Source organism: Dermochelys coriacea, chromosome 9 (assembly GCF_009764565.3).
Source record: "Dermochelys coriacea isolate rDerCor1 chromosome 9, rDerCor1.pri.v4, whole genome shotgun sequence".
Taxonomy (NCBI): domain Eukaryota; kingdom Metazoa; phylum Chordata; order Testudines; family Dermochelyidae; genus Dermochelys; species Dermochelys coriacea.
Window position 1 is genome coordinate 8,802,609 of NC_050076.1, and position 22,376 is coordinate 8,824,984.

The following is a 22,376-nucleotide window of genomic DNA, read 5'->3' on the forward strand; positions in this document are numbered from 1 at the left end:
TTGCTGGGAAGTAAGAATCCAGCAGACACTGGCTGAAATGGGGGCAGCGCACCGGGGACAGTGAATAGCAAATAGCAAGCAAGGAAGGACGCTAGAGCAGGACCACAGCTCCCTGGGGAGCAGCCTTATGTGGAGCCCCCTCCACTAGCTGGTCTCCCCTAAGAGCAGCCATGCCAATAAACACACAGGAACCAAGGAGCTCCATAGATTTCTTAAATAATTTAATTGAAAAAAGTATTTCTTTAAAAAATATTTCTACAAATGCATGATTGCATCTTTTCTTTTTTTTTTTCCTCTCCTTTTTCACCATTAAATACATCTCAATATATAAAAACGGTGGCAGGTACAGTACAGGAGAACCAATTGGGGGGTGGGGGGACACACTGACTGGAGAGAGACCCTCCCCTCCCCCCGAGCGTCACCAGGTGCAAACCAAGCTGTGCTGAAACAGGACTGGCCGGGGGTGGGCTGGGATACGAAGCTCGGGTTCAGGAATGCTGCAGTTGTACAGGTGCGAGTCTGACTCCTCAAGGACTGCCGCCAATCAAACTTCAGGTAGGGAGTCACAGTTGTTGTCCCACTAGCTAGGGCTCCCACCCCATCAAAGCGTGAGAGCAGGAGTGATGCTAACAGCCGGGGTGCTCAGCAGAGGAACATGGGCAGCTCAAGACAGCAAAGAGGATTACGGCATTGGTCACTTTGTTTTAGAGCCAGTGGGAAGTAATTTCTCTCTAGTTTAACAGGAGCAAGCGTAGCTAGTGTGAAGCTCAGAATCGGAGAGGACCAAGAAGGGGTGGGCACCGGGGATGCACCGTGTTTGTTCTATAAATGGATCTGAGTGCCAGGTGAACCATGGCCCGGACCAAGCTGGCAGAACTCATTGCCAGAGGGAGGATGAGGCAGAGATGCAGATCTCAAAAGGTACAATGTGCAGTGGCAGAAGGAGAAGGGGCGACCAGAGTACGGGACTGGGGGCGGGGGTCTGGGCAGACTTGGTGCAAGAGGAGACTATTGTATAAGAGAAGGGGCTGATGGACAGAGCAGAGTGAGGAGTAGAGATAGTACCGAGTTCTGACGGATCACTGTAGCAGTCAGGGCTGCGGAGCGAGCATTTGCTCTGCAGGGAACAGGGCAGCCCACAGCCCCCCCAGAAAAGAAAGCTCAAGAGGTGAGGCAGGGTCTAGAGAAGACCAGAGGTGGCCAGAATGAGCCCACTACTCATGACAGGGAGCAGCTGACTGGGAAGAGCAGTGGGGCTGCCGAGAATTGGGCTAAAGTGCCAGGAGCTGCAGCTGGAGATTGAGCCAAGTGCACAGAGAACCACAGCAGCGGGCGCAGGGGAACAAGGTGGTGGGAGGATGCCGTGTGTGGGTCGGTGCCAGCGATGGCCTCTTTGTGGAAAGGGCCAGGCATTAGTCTTGTATTAGTTAGCTGGGGCACAAGGTGAAGACAGGACCCAGGGCAGCAAGCAGGCTGAGCACCAGGGAGACCGTGTAGGGCACCCACACGGGAAGGGAGAGCCATTCAAGGTGGAGTAAGAGACACCATGAAACAGAGGAAGATCTCTTCTGAGGCCCGTCTCCCTCCCCTCCCTACTACTGTGTCTCTGCTGACTTGAGGGCTCAGTGCTTGGGGAGGGACCAGGCCAGGGGGAGGCACAGCTGTGCAGCAGGCATTCACCCCCTCAAGTCTGCCCCGCTCTGCCCTTCAGGAGGGCTGCATGATCCCAGGCCCCCCACCTCCAGAAAGGCACAGCACGGTGTGCCTGGAGAACGGAGCTCGCTTTGTCACATCACGCTTGGAGTGCAGGCTCCGAGGCGGTTCGCCATTCGAGATACCAGGCTCCCGGCTGCTCAGATACCGTGTGTATCTGGGCTGTTAGCGTCTATCTCCGGGGGTGCGACTTCACGTGGATCAACGGTTTCCATCTCAATTCACCCTTGCCTGGAAGGGCGGCCCCAGGCAACGTGGTCCCCAAGCCACTGGCAGCTGTTTCTGGGAACTCCAAGGACAGGCACATTCGCAGGAGTGGGACACGGCAAACAGCCCCTGCTCTGAGGAAGGTGCAGGGAAAGAGACCAATCAACTGCTTAACGGCGGGAGGAGTCGGTGCCGAGCACCCAGAGGAAAGGGACAAAGAGGCAAGATGCCTTTGTCAGAAACAAACCAGGCCACAAAGGAGCCTGGTTCCTTCCCTGGGCAGGCGAAGACGCTGATTGGACAGACAGGGATGGTGCCGTGGGAGAGCCCAACACACATGGCGCATTTCACGCCATTTTGGAAAGGATCCACTTGCCCCGCTCCACACCATGTGCTGACAGCTGCTGCGGGGAAGCCTGTTGCTAGGCAACTCTGGGCCCCCCAGCGCTGGGCGGCATTAAGCCAGGGACGTATCTACTCGTCAGCAGACCCATCTCGCCCCGACAAGCCCTGCTCTGGGCCAGGCTGTGAAACGGGGAGGGATCGCGTTTCAAAGCTGGGCCCCAGCTTTGGTGCCTTCCCCCCGGCAATGGTGGTCGCAGTTGCAGAGCTCAGCTTCAGAGCACAAATGGGCTTTAGAAGGAGTTTTAAAAAAAAAAAAAAGCAAACCAAAATTAAATGGATGTTCGTTTCATGCCACACGGCATATCCGGACTCAAGTCAGCTGCCTGATGCAGAGCAAATGGCATTGGACCAGAGAAAGGAAGTGGAACCAGTACAAAAATGGAACAGAACTACCTTTCCCACCCCTCACGCCCTCCCAAGGAGCAATCCAGGACTCCCCCTGAGCTGAGACCTAAGCTATGCAATATTTCCATCAGTGAGCGGGAGGGTTAAGAGGCAAGGTCTCTAATGAAATTCAGCTGATGACGACGGGAAGGATCCCAAATACTCAGAAGGACTGAATTAAAATATAGCCTGAGCTTGATAGAGTGAAGGAACAGGATAAAAAACAAAACCCGGAACAAAATGCCATGCAACAGAAGTCAGATAAAGCAGAACAGGCCACGATCCTGGCATGAGAGCTGGTCCCGCCGTGGAAGAACTGCCAATATGGAACTGCCTAGTTGAGCTGTAGGACAGAATGTCACACACAAGAGAAGGGAGGGGATCATCCAGCCCAACGGGATGGACTGAGGGTGCTATTCAATCTCACATTTGGTTCTGGACAAACTGGGGAGAGTTCAGAGCACAGCGACACCTGATTAAGGTTTGAGGAGTGCTAGGGTGATTCCCTGGCATTATTTGGGCTGGACAAGATGATACTGGCCTGTTCCTCCAGGAAGCTAGGATCTGAGGAAGAGCTGAGAGAAAAGGCAGGAGATTCAGACTGGTAGGAGGAGAACCATCCACAGATGCATCAAGGGATGTCAGAGAGGAGCAAGCCCAGTTGTACTCACTAGGCTCCAGAGACCCACCAGGCAGAAATGGGCTTGAACTGCAGCAAGGAAAACCCAGGTTTCCATCAAACCATCGGCACGTGTTGATGCCATCCCCAGAGCTTTCGAAGGCTATGGGGGGGACATTCCTCTCCCAAGGATGGCCCAGGGATCGTCAAGTCAGTGGCGCCACAGTGCAGCGAGGCAGCTAATAGAGAGGCCAAGGTTACGATGCGACAGACATCCCCGCCCGAGAACAAATGGCCACCCAGGCAGTCCCAGTAAGAGGCATGGGCAAGCAGCCAGGAGCACCCGACGCAGGACAAAATGAGCTTTGGGTTCTCCAAGTTCTGGCTGCTAGGAGAGCAGAGTGGAGGGGTCTAGAGACGGGACTCCCCATGAAGGGCAGGGAAAACCCCTGAAGAGATACCCAACTCCAAGCCTTCTATGGTGTTTGGGCAGAGGTAGCTGGCTCCAGCTCAGCCTGCTGGGGAGCACTCAGGGAAGGGCGTTTGCCTTGAACGACTTCATCTCCCGCTGTTTGAAGTCACTGTGTTTCTCTAGAAGCCATCTTGGCAGCTGTCCCATGTGGGAGGTGGCCAGGCTGGGCAGATTTTGATTTGTATTTGGTTGTCACTTGGACCGATAATATCCAGGTTTCTTTTGAAGCTTTTTTTCTGACTTATCAATTTAAATTTTCACAGGTGGGTGAAATTATGGAGGGAGGAGGGGGTCACATCACATGTCAAAATACAGGCCATCAATACCCTTAAATCAAACTCCAATGAGTTCTCAAGCACCATTTATCTGTAAATTGCCATGATCACCTATGGACATATTTCTTCCACTAGTCTGCGTGTGTGCGGTGAAATCGACATTCACTGACATTTGCCGATAAACATCGAATCCTTCCAAGCCTAGAGGTGGTGGAGGATCAGGCATGAATTTTATAGCTGAGTCATGGGTGTGGCTAGTTGCTGCGCTCCACCCAAGTTGTCCCGTCCTTACACCGGGCTAAGCAGTCCCAAGGGAATGCTGGAGGACTGAAATTCTCCAGCGAAGAGCAAAGGTGGGCAGAAGAGGGAAGACGGTCTCTAACAGCTCTCTCCATTTCTGTCTGTCTAGAAGAGCTATCAGCAAGAGTGGCCAATAGACAGGATAGAACGGGTCCTAGCTCAGCAGCCAGGAAAGTCAGACAAGCCCAGCCAGCCTGGGCGGTTTCTCCAAATTTGGGGTTGGGCCCAGGCAGAGCTCCTGGCACCGGCAACAGAGGCTCTGCTCCCAGCCCACTGGCCTTACCCACTCGGCTGGTCATGCCTGGCTTTGACTCTAGGTTTGTTCTGCACAGTTCGGTTCAGGCTAAGAGGGTTAGAAACCAGCACCATATAGTGCCCTACATGTAGCTCTTCATGGCCAAGCCTGTGTGACCCCTAAACCCAAGCCCCACTTCCTGCTAGCCCTCAGGCAGGGTCACCCCACTCCCTATGTAGCCAGGGGACAGTACCCTTCTCCTTGCCCTTAGGGACTCCTACAGGGCAAGGCTCCCTAGTAAGCATTGCAGGGGGAAGGGCGGGGGAAGGGGGGGGGAGAAGCTGGTGGGTTTGTGGACACAGCTGAGGAAGTGGCTAAGACCCTGTATGACCATCATGGCATCAGGTGGCAGGACAGCTACGCCTGATTGGCAGGGAAGGGGGTTATACTAGTGAAGCCAGCTCTTCTGCCAGCTCCCTGTGATACGTACAGCCAGGGGCCAGAGCACAGGGCTGGGGGCACGGAAGGACCATGCCCTGTGCTCCAGAAGTGGGGAAGAGCACTACGCCTGTACAAAGGAAGGAATGGGTTTGTGCTCAGTGTCTCTTGGGTTCTGTACAGCGGCAGAGACTAAGCGAGCGAAGGAAACTCAAGTAAAATTCTTATTGCCTTTATTCTGCCCATGCCCTCACCCAGCCGGTCAGCACACACGCACACACACGCACGCATGCTCGCGCTGGGACTCTCTCCCCTTGCTCGGGACAAGCCGAGCGGCCAGGAAGAGTCGAAGAAGCAGAAGTGAGTCTTTTGGCAGCAATCACAGCATGTGTCAGGAGATAGCCGTGCTGTGACAAGACCCGCTCCTTCTGCATAAAACATGAGACCTGGGAGAAGCCGGGCTCCGCAGCCAGCTCAGCCTGGCCTCCCTGACGCCTCTTCGAACTCTGGCTGAGCAGGAGCAAGGCTGCCTTTGCTCCCCTGGTCCCTGTGCAAACTCGCGCTGATGGCCTTTCTCCGCAGTCCAGATTCGGCCATAAAACAAAGAGGGACGAGAGATCTGGAGTTGGTGTGTCCAACTCACTGCATAGTAATCTCACTGGGGTCAGGTTCTGGCGTCCAGAGGAAAACAGACCGATACCCTCCCTTCCGACACATTCCAGTGCAGATCCCTGTATGGGGGGCAGCAGGGGGACATGATTGTCTGGGGCTGCACAGGAGAAGGCCAGGCTGGACCCTGCTCCATGCCCTTCACGGTTGGGCAGCTGCTGTGTATGCTTGTATCCCCACAACTCCCTCGCTAGGCCACGAGCTCGGGCAAGTGCCCGCAAGCGCCCGCAGCGTCTCCAAAAGGCGTGTAGCGAGAGGAGAACGTTTGTGACTTTGGGGTTAAGGAAATCCAAGAAGCGGAACAACTCCAGAACCCACGGCGCTGTGTGCAGCGGAGATGGGGCAGGAAGAGGGGGTGAAGTCTTCATCCAATAATCTGTCTTCAATATGAAGACTGCATCGCCGGCTCTGTTCCAAACACAAACACAAGGCTGGTCTCCCTCTCGGCCCAAGTGCCTTGGATTCACAGAGGCGCGTCCCATCCCGTGTGACTGTCAGAGGCCGAGAAGCTCCACGCAAAGGGGAAAACAGGAAGCCGGGCCGCACTGCAAACTAGAATCTTATTGACGGATTCCCTCAGTCCATTCCAGCCCCAGAATTTCCTGTGGTCAAACCTGAACCGGGAGGGTCTGGTTCATTTGCAGCCTCATGTCCTGAATACTGCTCAGGATCTTCTTTTGATGTCCTGCGAGTGTCACTCCTATCCTGAGCAGGTCTCTGAAAGGACAAGAGGAAGCAAAGCTCGTAACAAGTCTACACACTCCTCGGAGAGCCCTGTGCAGGGGCATTTCCGCTGCAGCATTAACCACTGGCTGATGGAGCAGACAGATATTCCCCAGCTGTGTTTAGAGGGGCCCAGAACATGGCAGCAGAAATCCTTTAATGCCACTTGGCCTCCTGGCCAGACACAACAACAATCTAGTCAGGGTCTGCACTCGCCCTGGCCTCATATAAATCCCCTACAGCCCCAGCCATGCACTGATCTGCGTCTACTTCTCATGGCCACATCTACACTGCAACGAGTCTCAGAGCCTAGGTCGATTGATTCTGGCTCGTGGGCCTCAACCGAGCCACATACACATTTGGTCTAGGGCTGGAGCGTGGGCTCTGAGACCTGGCCTAAGAAGCTACTTAATTCTAAGAGCAGAGGTGCTGGACACTGATCACAGAGCTTTCCCAGCCCAAGAGGGAAAACTCGCGCACACTTCATTGTTCTTAGGCAGGAGGCATCTGCCCTCAGAGCTGCTGAGTGCTCTTCCTCCCAACAGTGCCCTATGACCAGACCCAGCTCCCAGCCCCTTCAGCCCCACTCACTCCGCTGTCATCTGCGCCACCAGGTCGAAGGATGCAAATCCAGCGTTGACAAAGCTCTCCTTGTACCGTCCCATTTTGATGGCGTCGAGCCAGTCGCCCACGGTGGTGAAGGTGGTGTAATCCGGCACGGTGCGGTCCAGGAGTGGCTGAGACACGCTGCGGGGATAAGAGCGAGCCCAGAGTGAATGCAGGGAGGACACAGGGTGCTGTTGGGCTGGGGTAGGTACAGACCTCTGCCTGGCACTGGTGGATCATGGGGTTCCCCCCGGCGCTGTCTCCACCTGGATCCCCACCTCCAGCCCCCTAGGTTCTAGCTCAGCCAATGCCTGGCTCCAGCCTATGCAAAGCAGATTCCCCAGCATTCCCTGCACTGCAAAGGGACGAGCGGCATGGCGGGGTCGCTACCGGAGTGGCGAGGGGAGGGCACTGACCCGGATTGGACACTGGCGATGACCTTCAGGCTGGCTGCGTTCCGGATGAGCTTGTCCAGCGTATTCACTATCTGTGCAAACTTGGGCCGTAGGTTGCGGTCACGCACCCAGCAGTCCAGCATGAGCTGGTGCAGTGCCGTGGGGCAGTCCATGGGCGGCGGCAAGCGGTAATCCTGCTCCACAGCGTTAATCACCTGCCAAGACACAAAGGCATGCACGCGCTCAGAGCGGCTGTGAGGCAGCCAGGCGGCCAGCCTCCCTGGTGCCACCACAGCCTGGCTCCCACCCATGGTCGCACTTACATCCTGGTTGGACATGTCCCAGTAGGGCCGCTCCCCATAGGACATCACCTCCCACATGACGATCCCGTAACTCCACACGTCGCTGGCCGAGGTGAACTTGCGGTAGGCGATGGCTTCTGGAGCTGTCCACCGGATCGGGATCTTACCACCCTGTGGGGAGAGACGCTTAATTCCATTATTTAGTGTCTACCTCAGGGCGTCCCCACAGCCCTGCCCTCTGCGGCCGGGCAGAGAGTGCCGACAAGAATCTCACATACCAGCGAGCTGGTGTAGGTGGGGTCGGCGGGGTCGTCCTCCAAGAAGCGCGAGAGCCCGAAGTCTGACACCTTGCACACCAGATTGCTGTTGACGAGGATGTTGCGAGCGGCCAGGTCGCGGTGCACGTAGTTCATCTCCGCCAGGTACTTCATTCCGGCCGCGATGCCGCGCAGCATCCCCACCAGCTGGATCACCGTGAACTGCCCGTCATTCAACTGCCGGCAGACATTGGGGAGAGGTCAGAGGGGTCCCAAAGGTGAGCCCTTTGTTCCCTGCTTCCATGGGGGGCTTGGGGAGGGGTTCTGATCTCCCCCTAGAATGGGCCAATGAACCTGCTTAGAGGTTCTGGCTGGCTGAGCCTCTAACACCCCCACCGCAGAGAAGGGAAGTGTATATATGGGGGGGACCCTAACACACTATTACTCTCTTCATAAGGTGGCACCTACCTCCCGCCCACCATGCTCCTCCAATAGGGCCCCTCCTCCCCATCCCAACGTTCGAACCCTGGGGGGCATCAGCGTGAAATGCAGGGAAGCAAAGGCATGTGAGAGCCGAACGTGATGGGAGCAGCGAGTGCAGAGCAGAGGGCTGCCCAGCCAGAGAGCGAGAGGAAGGGGAGCGATTCCATCCCAGCCTCCTGTCCTCCCACACCCCTGTGGCACAGCCTGCCCCGCTGCGCGGCAGGCCTCACCCGGAGGAAGGAGTCCAGGGCGCAGTTCTCCATGAACTCCGTGACGATCATGACTGGCCGGCTCTTGGTCACCACGCCCTCCAGGTGGATGATGTTGGGATGGTCAAATTGCCCCATGATGCTGGCCTCGCTCAGGAAGTCCCGCCGCTGCCGCTCTGTGTAACCCACTTTCAGGGTCTTGATAGCCACAAAGATCTCCCGCCGGCCCGGCAGCTTCAGGCGGCCCCGGCAGACCTCCCCGAACTCCCCTACGGGGGAAGAACAGCAGAACGGTTACAGACAGCGAGAACTCACTGGCAGCCCTGCCGCAGGAGCCGCGCCCGGTCAGGTGACTTGCCTGCTCCAATCACCTCCTCGATCTTGACGCAGGAGATGTCGATCTCTTTGGCAAACTCCCGGACCGCCTCGTTGGGGTCCTCGTAGGTGAAGGGGTCGATGTAAACCTTCATCCCGGGAGTGACTGCGAGAGCAGAGTAAGTCAGGCCTAGTGTGAGGGCATGGTACCAGCAACACCCCTCCCCCCGACCTACAGCGTCATAGGACATCCTGGGGTCTAGGCCAGGAACTCTAGCACCAGACACAAAGCCTCCACAACTAAGGAAATCATCCCAGTCTCACTGCCCTGCAGACGTGGGGGGTGCAAGGGCCAGGTCACACTCCTGTACTGTTGCAGCATGCAGGGCTCGGGGGCAGGAGCATGCATTAGGGCCTGGGGTCACACTCACTGTATTGCTGCAGCTTCTCCGTGTACTCGGAGTCCGTACCGCTCCGCTGCTTCCTGCCCAAAGGAGACAAGAGCCATTTCAGGACAGTTCATGCCTGCTGAGTGCTGAGGGGGCCACAGCTAAGTCCGCAAGCCAGCAGCAGAGCAGATGCACCGCTCCAGCACTACACAGTGTCAAGGTCAGCACCTTTCTTCCCCTTCTCCCTGTATCGTCACCCTCAGCCTAGAAGCAGGGACATGGGCATGAACTGCTGGAGGGGACATTTGCTCTGGGCTCGGCTGCCCTGATTCACACTGGGGCTCAGAGACCTTGCACGGTTTGCAGCGGGCAGGGCGAGGTCTCATAGGGGCACAGGGCGTGTCATGAAGCCGGCTCCACCTGAAGGCCCAATGAGGTAGAGGTAGGCTGAAGGCTGGCTCAGATTGGGGGCGGGTTGCTAGTTGCGTACAACCCAGTTTGCATCCGATGGCCTCAAACTGCTGAAGAACAAAGCCGTGGGGAGGAACACTCACTGCCACGCTCCATGGGCGCAGACCTGCTGCCCAGGGAGGCCAGGTGGGAGCAATGAGGTTTAGGAGGGGCACCTGCTCGGCTGACGTTCCTCGACAGAACATCCTCCCCTGCCAGCTTAACACCCATCTAGCACCACACGCAGAGGACAATGGAGTCTGACGGGCCTGGAGCGATGGTTATTCTAGTGCAGCGGGAAGGGTTCTGCTAGAAGCCCATGCGGACACTGCGCTCCGCGGTGGAGTGGCCCCAGGTCTGGAAGGCCCAGCCCCCTCACTCCAGAACCTGGCATGCAGATGGGTATTTGCCTTAAAACACAGACAGTCTGAGGGATACCCCAAAACACTGCAATGGGGACAAGGCCCTGTGGGACTCCTAGCCTGGGGCTCACACCCTTTCCCCCCCAGAGCTGGTACCTGAAGCAGACAATAGCAATCACCACCACAGCGATGACAAAGACCAGGCCTGCGGTGGCCGAACCCACAATCAGGGGCAACTCCTGGAAGCTCTTCCCGCTGGAGCCTGTGGGAGACACGGGAGGCCGATCAGAACAAGGGGCTGAGCCGGGGCGTGGGATGGGAGCGGGAAGGGGCCCCAGTCCCAGCACATACCGTCTTCTGCAGGTGTCTGGAACTCCACGGGGAGGCTGTATCGGCCATAGCCGGCCACAGTGCGGGCCCGAACCTGCACTACATACAGGGAATTGGCCATCAGCCCATCCAGACGCACAGTGTTCTGCTGGCTGGTGACGGTGTTCGCGATGCCGTCACTCTGGCCCTGCTGTGGGGCAGGAAGATCGGGGTCACTTACAGCAGTTGTCACAATCCCAAGTGCCACCCTACCCCCTGCCCCAGGGTTACCTCTATCACCGTTACCCGCCCCCTCACGTCCTGCGGGCAGCAGGGCTGGGGAGCGGGTGGCCAGGGCTCTGCTTTACCTTCTCATAGTACTTGATTTCATAGTCCAGGATGATCCCATTGGGTCTCTCTGGGGGCGTCCACGACAGCATCATGCTGCTGCCAGTACTGCCATGCAGCTGAATTCTGGGAACGGCCGAGGGGGCTGCAAAACAGAGGGAAGGGATGGGCCAGGTTAAGCCGCAGCATTCGCAGCCCGTGCCAGCAGAAACACGTCGCCAGTCACTGAATTCATCCCCTGGGACCTCCCACAACGTCCCCCAACCCACATTTATCTTCTATGGCTGAGACTAAACCTATGGGGCAAAGATCCCACCAACTGCTGATGAGACCAAGATCACACTCCTCCTGCTCTCCATGGTACCCTCCTCTGCCTCAGGGATGATGCCCATGAATTCTGCTCAGTGAGTGGCAGCAGTATGTTTCCAGTGCATTGGAGCGGAGCCCGATGCAGGGGAAGGTGGAGAGGGAAAGCAGAGAGCGCACCGCATGCTCTGAAGGTTTGGGAGGGTCCTGACCTTAGCCAGGCCCACAAGGGAGAAAGCCCATCTGCCCCTGCAAGCCGGGAGTCTCTGGAGCCAGGATTAGAGAGCTAGGAGCACCCACTAGCTCAGCCCCCCATCTTTGTTTGCAGGAGTTCTGATCTCATTCCTTCCAGGGACATTGATTTAAAAACAGAGAGAAATAGTCACCCAGGAGATTAGATGCAGGAGCTTAGAGCCAGCAACGCTGCACAAAGGGCATGAACAAAGGACAATGGCCTTAGAGAGACTTTCAGCAGGAAACCCTGCTCTGGTTACTGGGGATATTACAGGAGCAGAGCAGAGATGCACCCTCTCCCCGGGCAGCAGTGGCTCCAGCCTGCAGCTGTCTGTACTGACCTGCCTGGTTGGTGGTGATGTTGACGGAGGCGAACTGGGGGGAGTGGGGGCTCTTGTTGGACACGCCGTTCACAGCCTGGATCTCGAAGGTGTACTGGGTGTGCGCCATCAGATTGCTGATGTAGATGTGCCGGTCTGTCAGGCCGAGCTGGCGGGGCACGAACTCCACGTTGTCGTCACAGCGTGTGCACACCCGGCGCTCCACGCTGCACTTCTTGCAGATGATGTTGTACAGCAGATCGTCCCGGCCCCCCGAGTCCCGGGGCTCGCTCCACTCCAGCGCCAGCGACGTCTCGTTCACGTTGGAGATGACGTTGAGAGGAGACGATGGGACGCCTGTAGACGAGACACTCACATCAGAGCGGAGAGTGCCCAGAGGAGCCCCCAAACCCAGCCCACACCCAGATTTGTGGGGAGGTGGCCCAATGGGCCTGCAGCCCTCAGGACTGGATTCACTGCCTCTCAATTGGGCTGTTCATCCTTTACAGCGAGACAGTTATCCAGGACACCCCACTCCCCAAGCAGAGGGGAACTCAAACCACACTGCTGCAGACTGGGACCCCGATCCGGTCCCCCAAGGTCAGGGTCTGAGTGATCCAAAACATCCGCTACGCAGGGACAGACTTACTGGTGCAAGCACTGTCTGCGGAGTCTGCATCTGCCCGGAAGTAGCCGTTCCGACAGGTGCAAAGTGTCGCTGCCCCAGAGCTCGTCCGGCTATTGGGGGGGCAGGGTGAGCAGAGACCTTCCCCTTGCTTCGACTTGAAGGTCCCGGGACCACAAGCTGCACGGAGGGGAGAGAAGGGAAAAATGAACTTTGTAACTCTCCAGACAGAACCCCCGGCCTGGGTCATTAGCCCCGCACGGAGAGTGCAGGAAAAGCTGCGGAAACCCGGAAGCTCCCAGCCCACCTGCCCTGACAGGACAATACGAAGATGCCCCCTCAGCCTGGGAGGCTCCCTCGGAGCAGCAGTGGGATTCAGAGTTACAGCAATCGAGGCTGTAAATCTTTCCCAGTGATGTTCTCCAGACCCCAAAAGGCCAGGTGTCCGCCTCAGCAGGAGGCACTGGAGAAAGAGCAATTCACCCCAGATTCCTTCTGAACAGAGCGCTGACCCAAGGGACCGGACTGACTGCTGTGAAGGAGACCAGAACTTTCCTCCTCAGCCCTCCAGCCCCTGACGTTCACTGCAGAAACCAATCCAAGCCCTAATACGGAGCTACCAACAGATCCCGCCCCAACATCGCCCTCCCTCTTGGCGACTCCAGCCCAAACCTGGTGACTCTGCCCGTCGCTGCGCTCTGGGCCCGGGGATTCAAAGCAGAGTCTTCTAATCCAGCGCTCAGCACGGCCAGCTCTCTAGGAACAGGTTTGTGATGGGAAACATGCCAAGCGCACCTGAGCTGGACGCAAGGGGCTTGCTGGTTGGCGCAGACGAGTGATTGTCACTAGCCCAGCTCAGCTGAACTCTTCTGGGCTTAGAGTAGCACCCTGGGCTGAAGATGCCTCCAGGCATTGACAGAGGGCACCTTCCTACAAACATCGACACCTTTGAAACACCAAGGAGGAAGACCACCTAACCAGGAGTTACTGGCCTTCCAGGGAAGTGGAGTAAATCTCAACTGGACAGAGACCCCAAGAAGGGTATAGGGGAACAATCCTACACTGGAAGTCAAAGATGGCAGAGATATCTAGCGTCCCCTCTAGATCATCTCCTGGGTCAGGGTCAGACTGGCTCCTAGAGCATGTCTGCCATTACTTTCTCCTGTCCCTTGGGAATCCATGTTGCAGATGGATAAATCTCACTGACAGTCAGCCAAAGCTTCCCCTCTCATTCTCTTCCCATTAGCCCTAGTTCTAGCCCCTTGTACTGAACTGGACAGCCTCTCCCTCCTTGGCACTTAGCCCCTTCAAACACACAGGCATTTGGCGGCACTTTGCCCAGCTGTGTTTTCAATCTTTCCTTCCAGCTCTTCGCTCTGTTCTGCTGACTGTCCCCGAATCCCTGCAGGGCATGACGGTGCCCAGAAGCGATCACAGTTCTAGGCAAAGTCTTACCTCACCGGGACAGAAGAGGACCCTTGCCCTCCCTTGCACTGTGTCCCGAAGCCACTGCATGCGCAGCCCCAATGCCAGGCACCTCCCTTGCACCTGTCCCGTCCCCCACCCCGGGGCTGCCCTCTCAGCCTTTGCTGCTTTCCAAATGCCTCCTTCCCCGGTCAGTCTGCATCTCAAAACTGTGTCACCCCATTCGTGCCAGCTGTTCCATTTGCCCAGTGTGACCCCCTAGTCTTTCCCCAGGACAGTCCCAGGTACTTCAGTTGCCAGGTCATTAGTTCTCTGTTCCCGCTGGTTTTCCTCACCCCGTCGAAGTTCAGTGCCCGCTGCATATTTGACATGCTGTTCACCCCTCTTCTAGAGGAACGGAGCTGTTTGGACAGGACTCTGCATCGACTCCAGTGGCCCATCCCCAGCCCTGCCAGTTTTCAGTCCCCGTGACAGTGTCATTCCCTAGCCAGTTAAAAGTCATTTGTCAAGTAAGGTTAAGCCGTTCTCCTAGAAGCTTTGCTAAAGAGCTGCCTCTGCCGGGCTGCCCACGTCTGAAAACCCTCCCGATTCTCATCACAGCCCCTCTCTGAGCAAAAGGCCTGGATCCCAGGCCTGGTTTGAACAATGGAGCGTTTAGCCCTAACAAGGGCTCTGTGAAAAGATGAACCCAGCACTTGAACCCGAAGGAGCCCAGCGGTGGCAAAGTGCCATGAAACTAACTAAGCCAGGTCTCGCGCCGCCTCATTCACCCCTGCAGTGTGGCTGATCCTGTCCCACGAGAAGGCAGGTCTCTCTCCAGGACCCTTCCTAAGCTACCAAGTATCAAAGGCACTAACAAGGCCACAAAATAAGTTAGACCTCAGCCCACTGAAATGCTGGAAATTCATAGTTACAGCTGAAAACCTCTGCAGACAGCCCCCTGCTATGCACTGGCATCATAGCTCATGGAGCATGTCAGTCACCCATCACTGAGCCACAAATGTGTCCCTCAGTAGCCATGGGCTTCCCAGGAGCTCAGAGATCCCCTCCCCTCCTGCCCCCTCTAACCAGAGCGCCCTCCCCACTCCACAGAAGACACGCTCAGGACCGTACTCTCTTCCCATCTACCCACTCACCCCGAGGTGTCAAATTGCCTTCAGTTATCACTGTTCATCTCCATCTCAGCAGAGGAGCCTCCTGCTCTAGGCCTGCTACAACTCATCACCCAGAAGATGAGAAGACTGAACTGCTCCATCTCTGGGGAGGCAAAAGCAGTTTCCGTTTACGAGGCATTTCCTACCACCCACAGTGGGAAGTTTTACAGCTGGGAACTGCAGCCTTGCACACAGGGTGTGGGGCATTTCGTAATCACACAATGGTTTGTTTTTATAAACTTGCCCATCCAATCCTCCAGATTTACTACAGACACTAATTTCTTTCAGCAGCCATCAGCACAAAGCAGACACCTGGGAACCAATACCAACGTCTTTCCTAAGTTCACGCCATATTGCACCTTCATCCTCATTGCTGCTGCCAAAGAAAGAGGGCCCAGCACCACAACCATTGACCTTTGATGCTGTAGTAGGGTCTCATGAGCGCAGAGATTCAGATCCAGAGCCACTGTCTTCCTCTCTTGTTCTTCAAATCACCCCACTTTGTGCCTCACAAATGCTGCAGAGTCTTGTAGACCTACAGGTGCAACAATCACAGGCTCGCAGACAAAATGGAGTTTTTCATTGAGAACTCCCTACACTAACCAATACTCCACATGATATCAGGGCCTGCACCACTCCACACCAGGGACAGTCAGGACAACCCCAGCTTCACCTACAGCAACTGTGGCTCTTGCAAGTCAATGCATGTGTAGCCACAATGCACTGAAATGGACATGAATGTTCCTTCCCTTTGTTAAGCTCTGAAATAAACTAATGGAACAGAAGAGTGTTTGTTGTACTGTTTTTTAATTGCATATTGGCTCATCCCCCACTGTTTTTGGTATCCAATAAAAACATCTATTTTTGGTAAACAATTCATCTTTGTTACTTCACAATATATGCTGCCGAATTCATAGCGCTACTGAAAGTGCCCACTACTTGTTATTGTACAAGGCGACAGAACTCAAAGGATCAGAGCCTAACCAGGGTAATAATTGTAAATGTACAGCAAGCACCACAAGACTCAGAGCTACATTAACAGCCAGTGCGATATTCGCAGATGCACATGTCCAATTCCTAACAGCCCCCAAAGCTCCAGAGCCAGATACAGCACAGTCCATCACATCCCATTACTGCGGCTGACTGTTAAAGTGCTCTTTCAAGGCCTCCCTCAACCACAAAACTCCTTGTTGAGCTCTTCCAATAGCCCTTGTGTCTGGCTGTTCCCACTCAGCACAGAGCTGCTCCACCTCCGCCCTCCACCCCAGAGCCAACTTTTCTCCCTTTGCTTCACAGATATTATCCAGCACACAGCAGGCAGCTATAACCACTGGGATATTTTGGAGTCCAATCTTGCGAGTAAACAGCGCCCGCATCCCTTCAATCTTCCAAAAGCACATTCAACCGTCACTCTGTGCTGGCTGAGCTGGCAGTTGCCTCTTTCTTTGGTGCTGACAAGGTGGCATTTCAACATCGTCAACATTGATATCTGGGAAGCATCCCCCGTGATCTACTAACCAGAGAAAAGTAGCCTTTTCTGTTGGATGTACTCTGTGGCAAGGTGGGTTGGTGCTAACATAGTATTGATTTAAACTTACAGCACTTAGGACTCTCCAATTGAAGCAATATTTAGGGTATGTCTACACTATGAAATTAAGTCGATTTTATAGAAGTTGATTTTTAGAAACTGATTTTATACAGTCGATTGCGTATGTCCACACTAAGCGCATTAAGTCAGCGAAGTGCGTCCTCATTACCGTGGCTAGCATTGACTTACGGAGCGGTGCACTGTGAGTAGCTAGCCCACAGTTCCCACAGTCTCTGCTGCCCACTGGAATTCTGGGTTAAGCTTCAATGCCTGATGGGGCAAAAACATTGTCACCGGTGGTTTTGGGAACATGTCGTCAGGCCCCCCCTCCCTCCCTCCGTGAAAGCAATGGCAGACAATCGTTTCATGCCTTTTTTCCTGGGTTACCCATGCAGACACCATACCATAGGGAGATGTGTGTCATCTATCACTCCACTGCAGTTTGGCAACCACACTGCTGCAAATCCATCCACTGTGTCCTGCACGTTGCCAGGAATCACAGTTCTGCATAGCCAGACCATCCCTGACAGGTGTTTGTCTGACCTGTTCTTAAAAATTTCCAATGATGGAGATTTCATAACCTCTCTTAGCAATTTATTCCAGTGCTTAACCACCCTGACAGTTAGGAAGTTTTTCCTAATGTCCAACCTAAACCTCCCTTTCTGCAATTTACGTCCATTGCTTCTTGTCCTATCCTCAGAAGTTAACAACAATTCTTTCCCCTCCTCTTTGTAACAACCTTTTACGTACTTGAAAACTATTATGTCCCCTCTCAGTCTTCTCTTCTCCAGACTAAACAAACCCAATTTTTTTCAATCTTCCCTGAAAAGTCACGTTTTCTAGACATTTAATCATTTGTGTTGCTGTTCTCTGCACTTTCTCTAGTTTGTCCACATCCTTCCTGAAATGTGGCACCCAGAACCGGACAAAATACGCTAGTTGAGGCCTAATCAGCACAGAGTGGAAGAATTACTTCTCATGTCTTGCTTACAACATTCCTGCTAATATGTCCCAGAATGATGTTCCCTTTTTTTGCAACAGTGTTACACTGTTGACTCATATTTAGCTTGTGGTCCACTATGACCCCCAGCAGTCTGTCCTCCACAAAATCATCTTGTCCCCCGCTGCTGTGGTTCTTCGTGCAGCTCTGCAAATACCGGAGGATCGTGCACCCTGTGTTTGCAATGTTCACGAAAGCAATGCAGAGCTGTGCAGACTTCATGCTTCTGTCAGAAGCAGCGGACAGCAAAGAGCACCGTGCGGCTTTGTGGAATTTTAATAAAAGGCACAAAAATTATGGGATATGGGTGATGTTACTGGATGGAGAAAATTACATGATGGGACCTTAACCTTGACCCTTTGCTCCCAGTCGTGCCTCTGGGACTCATTTCTGCCCCTCTAGGCATTGCCAAATTTTCCCAAAAGACAGTGCACTGGACAATGGCAAGTTGCATGCTGCGATACCTCCTTGTGGTGCACTGCATGGTGCACTAACACAAGCATTCCTGATGAGTACATGCAAGGAGTCGAGCATGCACACGCACAAGCGATATATTAAGTGCAGTAGTTTTATGCTGATGTAACATGCGTTGACCAAAGCTTGTAGCGTAGACATGGCCTCAACCAGTAGTTACGTCACTGGAAGGAAAGCTACTTACTGCAATAGTTCTCCAAGTGTATTGCCTCTAGAGACCCACCCTGGAGGGACTGCAAGCTCTGCCACACACACCACCAGGCAAAGCAGAAAAGCTGTTAGGGGCTAGAACACCAGGGTATGGGAGACCAACACCTAGCCACTGCTTAGCTCCTCTCCCTCCCATGAAAACACCACTGAAAACTCTAATGCAGAGGGAAAGAGGGCAGGTCAGTGCGGATCTACAAAAGCAATACTTACTAGTGAGTGCGCAACCTTTCTTTCTCCTTCACTGCACCGTCTTTGCAGTTCCTCACCCTAAGAGATAATTAAGCAGCAGAAACCCTCAGGAAAAAGCCTAGTGCTACTGATTAAGAGCCTTATGCATTACTCTGATTTGGAAATCCAATCTAGACTCAGCAAAGCAAATGCTTTTAAGTCTACCAGGAGGCTGGTTCACACTCTTACAGAGACATTATGCAGGCAGGCTGCAGAAGCTGCTATCCCTCCATCTGACTGGGCTCCAAGTCCTTTAGACATGGAGGTTCCGGCTAAGTCAGGGGTGGGCAAACTTTTTGGCCCGAGGGCCACATCTGGATATGGAAATTGTATGATGGGCCATGAATGCTCAAGAAATTTGAGGCTGGGGTGTGGAGGGGTGAGGGCTTCGGCTGGGGGTGCAGGAGGGTGCTCTGGGCTGGGACCGAGGGGTTTGGAGGGCGGGAGGGGGATCAGGGCTGGGGCAGGGGCAGGGGCTTGGGGTGCAGGAGGGGGTCAGGGGTACAAGCTCCGGGTGGCGCTTACCTCAAGCAGCTCCCAGAAGCAGCAGCATGTCCTCCTTCCGGCTCCTATGTGAAGGCGCGGCCAGATGACTCTCCATGCTGCCCCGTCCGCAGGCACTGCCTGTGCAGCTCCCACTGGCCGTGGTAGCTGGCCAGTGGGAGCTGCGGGGGCAATGTGCGGAGCCCCCTGGCTACCCCTATGTGTAAGAGGTTAAGGGGGGACATGCTGCTGCTTTCGGGAGCCATGCGGAGCCCCGGACCCCATTCCCTGGCTGGAGCTCGAGGGACAGATTAAAATGTCCGAGGGGCTGGATGCGGCTGCTGGGCCGTAGTTTGCCCACCCCTGAGCTAGGTCATACCACACCGATTACAGCACTCAATCCATTGTGTTACTGTCTGAGCTGAAGTCACTAGATCTTTGGGTCTCCTAAGAGCCTGGTAGATTAAGAGTTTTACCATTTAGACTCTTTACCCTGGCTTTGCCCTACAAATCAGAATACACTGGTAGGTGGACGGGCTCAGATGAAAATCCAGGACCACCACTAGCCACAAATGGGGATGGTGTCTCCCATGTACACTCTCTCTTGATGGAAAGTCCAGAGGGAGGGTCTGCAGCTCGCACTCACCTCACCAATTCCACAGCCACTACCAAACCACACTTAAGTGAAAAATGGAGACCGCAGACACCCAAAGAAGCCGGTGTGTGTTAGATAGCCAGGCTGACGTCCCGTATGGTTACAAACCGGTGGATACAAGTTCAGATTTAAGGAACCATACTATGAAGGGATGAGGAATGACTGAAGTCCCTTGGACACGTCAGGCTGAAATAGCTGCCATGTACACTTGACCTATGGCAAGAGAAGCCCGAGTCCACAAGCGGGACAGAAAATCCCAAACTGAGACAACAGGAGAAACTCCCTTAGTTTTCACAAGGCAGGAAACCCTGATGCTGCAAGTACAGCTTTACTGAGGCGATGAAGCTGAGGAGTTCTGGCTAGATCCCAAGTTGGAGAGTACCCCGCCTCCCGACAGCCTCCTGCATGCTTGAGGGGACATGGCATTCTTTGCTTCCTGTTCTAAATGGTGTGCAGCATTGCTGTGGGCCCACAAGCAGCTGCATTTTAGCCAAGAGAAAAGTGATTTTTGTATCTGGTTTGTACCAGCACACACTGTCCTGGGTCTGAACTGGTTAGCCTGGGTCTGTACTTATGGTGGAAGAACGTACTTCCTTCCAAGCCCCATTCCCTCTTTTATTAATGTCCAATGCATAAGAACAGCCATATTGGGTCAGACCAAAGGTCCATCTAGCCCAGTATCCTGTTTGCTGACAGTGGCCAATGCCAGGTGCCCCAGAGAGAATGGACAGAACAGGTCATCATCAAGTGATCCATCCCGTCGCCCATTCCTAGCTTCTGGCAAATAGAGGCTAGGGACACCATCCCTGCCCATCCTGGCTAAGAGCCATTGATGGACCTACCCTCCATGAATTTATCTAGTTCTTTTTTGAACCTTGTGATAGTCTTGGCCTTGACAACATCCTCTGGCAAAGAGTTACACAGGTTCACTGTGCATACTTCCTTTTGGTGGTTTTAAACCCGCTGCCTATTAATTTCATTGGGAGCCCCCTAGCTCTTGTGTTATGAGGAGGAGTAAATAACACTTCCTTGTTTACTTTCTCCACACCAGTCATGATTTTATAGACCTCAATCATATCTCCCCTTAGTCGCATTTTCAGCTTGGAAAAGAGACAGTAGCCCAGCCCCTGGTTAGACAGCAGTAAATGCACTGTCATCACTTATTTATTTTGCTTATTAAGTACTTTGGGATGAAAGGCACTTGAGTGTGAGACAATTAGTAACCGATTTGACTCATAGCATCACCTCCTCAACAGGTTTCAAGCCAACAGGCCTGGGGAGGAGCAGAGAAGTATGGGCTCTAGCAGAGTCACGCTCCCATCCAGATACAATATCCCACGTCTCTACACCCTAATACAGGAGTGCAACAGGTTTGCTTTACTCTATGGCCTCCAGAGTCTGGAAAAGAGCTGGCAGTGAGAGAAGCAGACTCATCCTTCTGGGGTTCTTGCTTCCCCTATTCAAGCTACTTATTACATGGCTCCGTCACTATAGGATCCATTCTCCCCATTGTATTTATCCTGTTAGCACCCATGAGGCAGGGCATGGCTACCATCCCCACTGTACAAATGGGGGAAACGGAGGCACAGTGAGGCTACGTGAACTTGCATGAGAAAAATACAAAATCTGTGGCAGAGCAGGGACATGAACCCAGGTCTCCCATGTCCCCAGTTAGCGCCCTAACCACTGAATTGTCCTTTCTCTGTGAGAAACTGCATGTGACAACCACAGTCTGGGCCAGTGCCCCAGGGATTGAACCAGAGCTCTCCAAGGATGGAAGCATGAGTCTTTACAGCTTGGGCTAAAGAGCCAGCATCCCCTGACCCTCCCGACAGGAGCTGACATTTCTGTAAGTGCTTTTCAGGCTGAAGAATCCCCAGAAGACTCCTGACACACAGATCACGTCTGTCAGAACCGAGATGCAGCCACCTCTAGGGGGAACGTGGCAGCCATTTAACAGTCACAGCACAACTGGAAGCAGGAGAGGAAGTGAAGCAGAATCCCTGTCTAAAAATAATAATAATAAAAAAATCAAGCTACTAGGACTCAGGGAGGGGGATAGGCTGGCAGAAAGTAGTTCCTCACTCTGGACTTTCGCCAGGACTCCAGGGATGATGCTGCCACAGGATGACACCATAAGAAGTTAGGATTTCTGTTTCGCATCTGGCCGGCAAGTCAACAACTCCTCCAGCGACACAGCACCTATTGCATCATGGGGAGCACCAACTCAGAGGGCCACCTGCCAAAACACCACTTCCTGCAGCACCCGGGGTTTTCGGTAGAGATCTCTGCCACCCAAGTATTGACTCAGCCCAACCTTGCTTAGCCTCTAGAGTCAGACAGAATGACAATACCAGGTGGTCTGGTTGCAGAAAGCTTCTCTTTCAAAAACAAAGCCCCACCCCTGTGAATAAGGGCCATGGGAGGGAGCTAACACACACTGAAATAAATCATCCCAACATCACACACCATGACTCACCATGTACAGGGCCTGTGATTACTGCATTGGATGTGGGCAAGGAGAAGGGAAGCCCCCCCGATACACATTGAACTCGATATTCTGAGGTCCCCTCCCTCTGCAGGAATAAGGGAGGGTTGTCCCGACAGCATGAAAATTCAAAACTGCACGGTACAATGTACTTTACCGTCCAGATCATTAGACCAGCTGTTACCCTGCACCCCAGCACCAACTCCTGTAGGACTCTGCTGCATTGTAGCTTCTTCTTAGGGGTGGATAATAGCCTCGAATTATACTGTTTAAGGGCCGAGACAGTTTTCTATCCACACTACAGTATTCTAACCCAGACAG

At 54.1% G+C, this 22,376-nt stretch overlaps 1 protein-coding gene across 2 annotated transcripts in view; it reads right to left on the reverse strand.

The window, feature by feature from the left end:
- Positions 1-274: 274 nt before the first annotated feature.
- The window catches only part of EPHB3 (EPH receptor B3), a 50,284-nt gene continuing 28,182 nt past the window's right edge, over positions 275-22,376 (reverse strand). The window contains exons 4-16 of one of the 2 annotated variants that reach the window (XM_038416213.2): positions 12,375-12,530; positions 11,747-12,082; positions 10,886-11,010; positions 10,560-10,728; positions 10,365-10,470; positions 9,439-9,491; positions 9,051-9,173; positions 8,714-8,961; positions 8,022-8,237; positions 7,765-7,914; positions 7,463-7,656; positions 7,032-7,187; positions 275-6,434 (exon numbers count right to left, since the gene is read on the reverse strand). In XM_038416213.2, the coding sequence (XP_038272141.2) occupies positions 6,326-6,434; positions 7,032-7,187; positions 7,463-7,656; positions 7,765-7,914; positions 8,022-8,237; positions 8,714-8,961; positions 9,051-9,173; positions 9,439-9,491; positions 10,365-10,470; positions 10,560-10,728; positions 10,886-11,010; positions 11,747-12,082; positions 12,375-12,530 (2,141 nt within the window). In that variant the 3' untranslated portion in view covers positions 275-6,325. Of the gene's footprint in view, positions 6,435-7,031; positions 7,188-7,462; positions 7,657-7,764; positions 7,930-8,021; positions 8,238-8,713; positions 8,962-9,050; positions 9,174-9,438; positions 9,492-10,364; positions 10,471-10,559; positions 10,729-10,885; positions 11,011-11,746; positions 12,083-12,374; positions 12,531-22,376 lie in introns of both variants that reach the window. The other variant, XM_038416212.2, reaches the window with a different exon arrangement.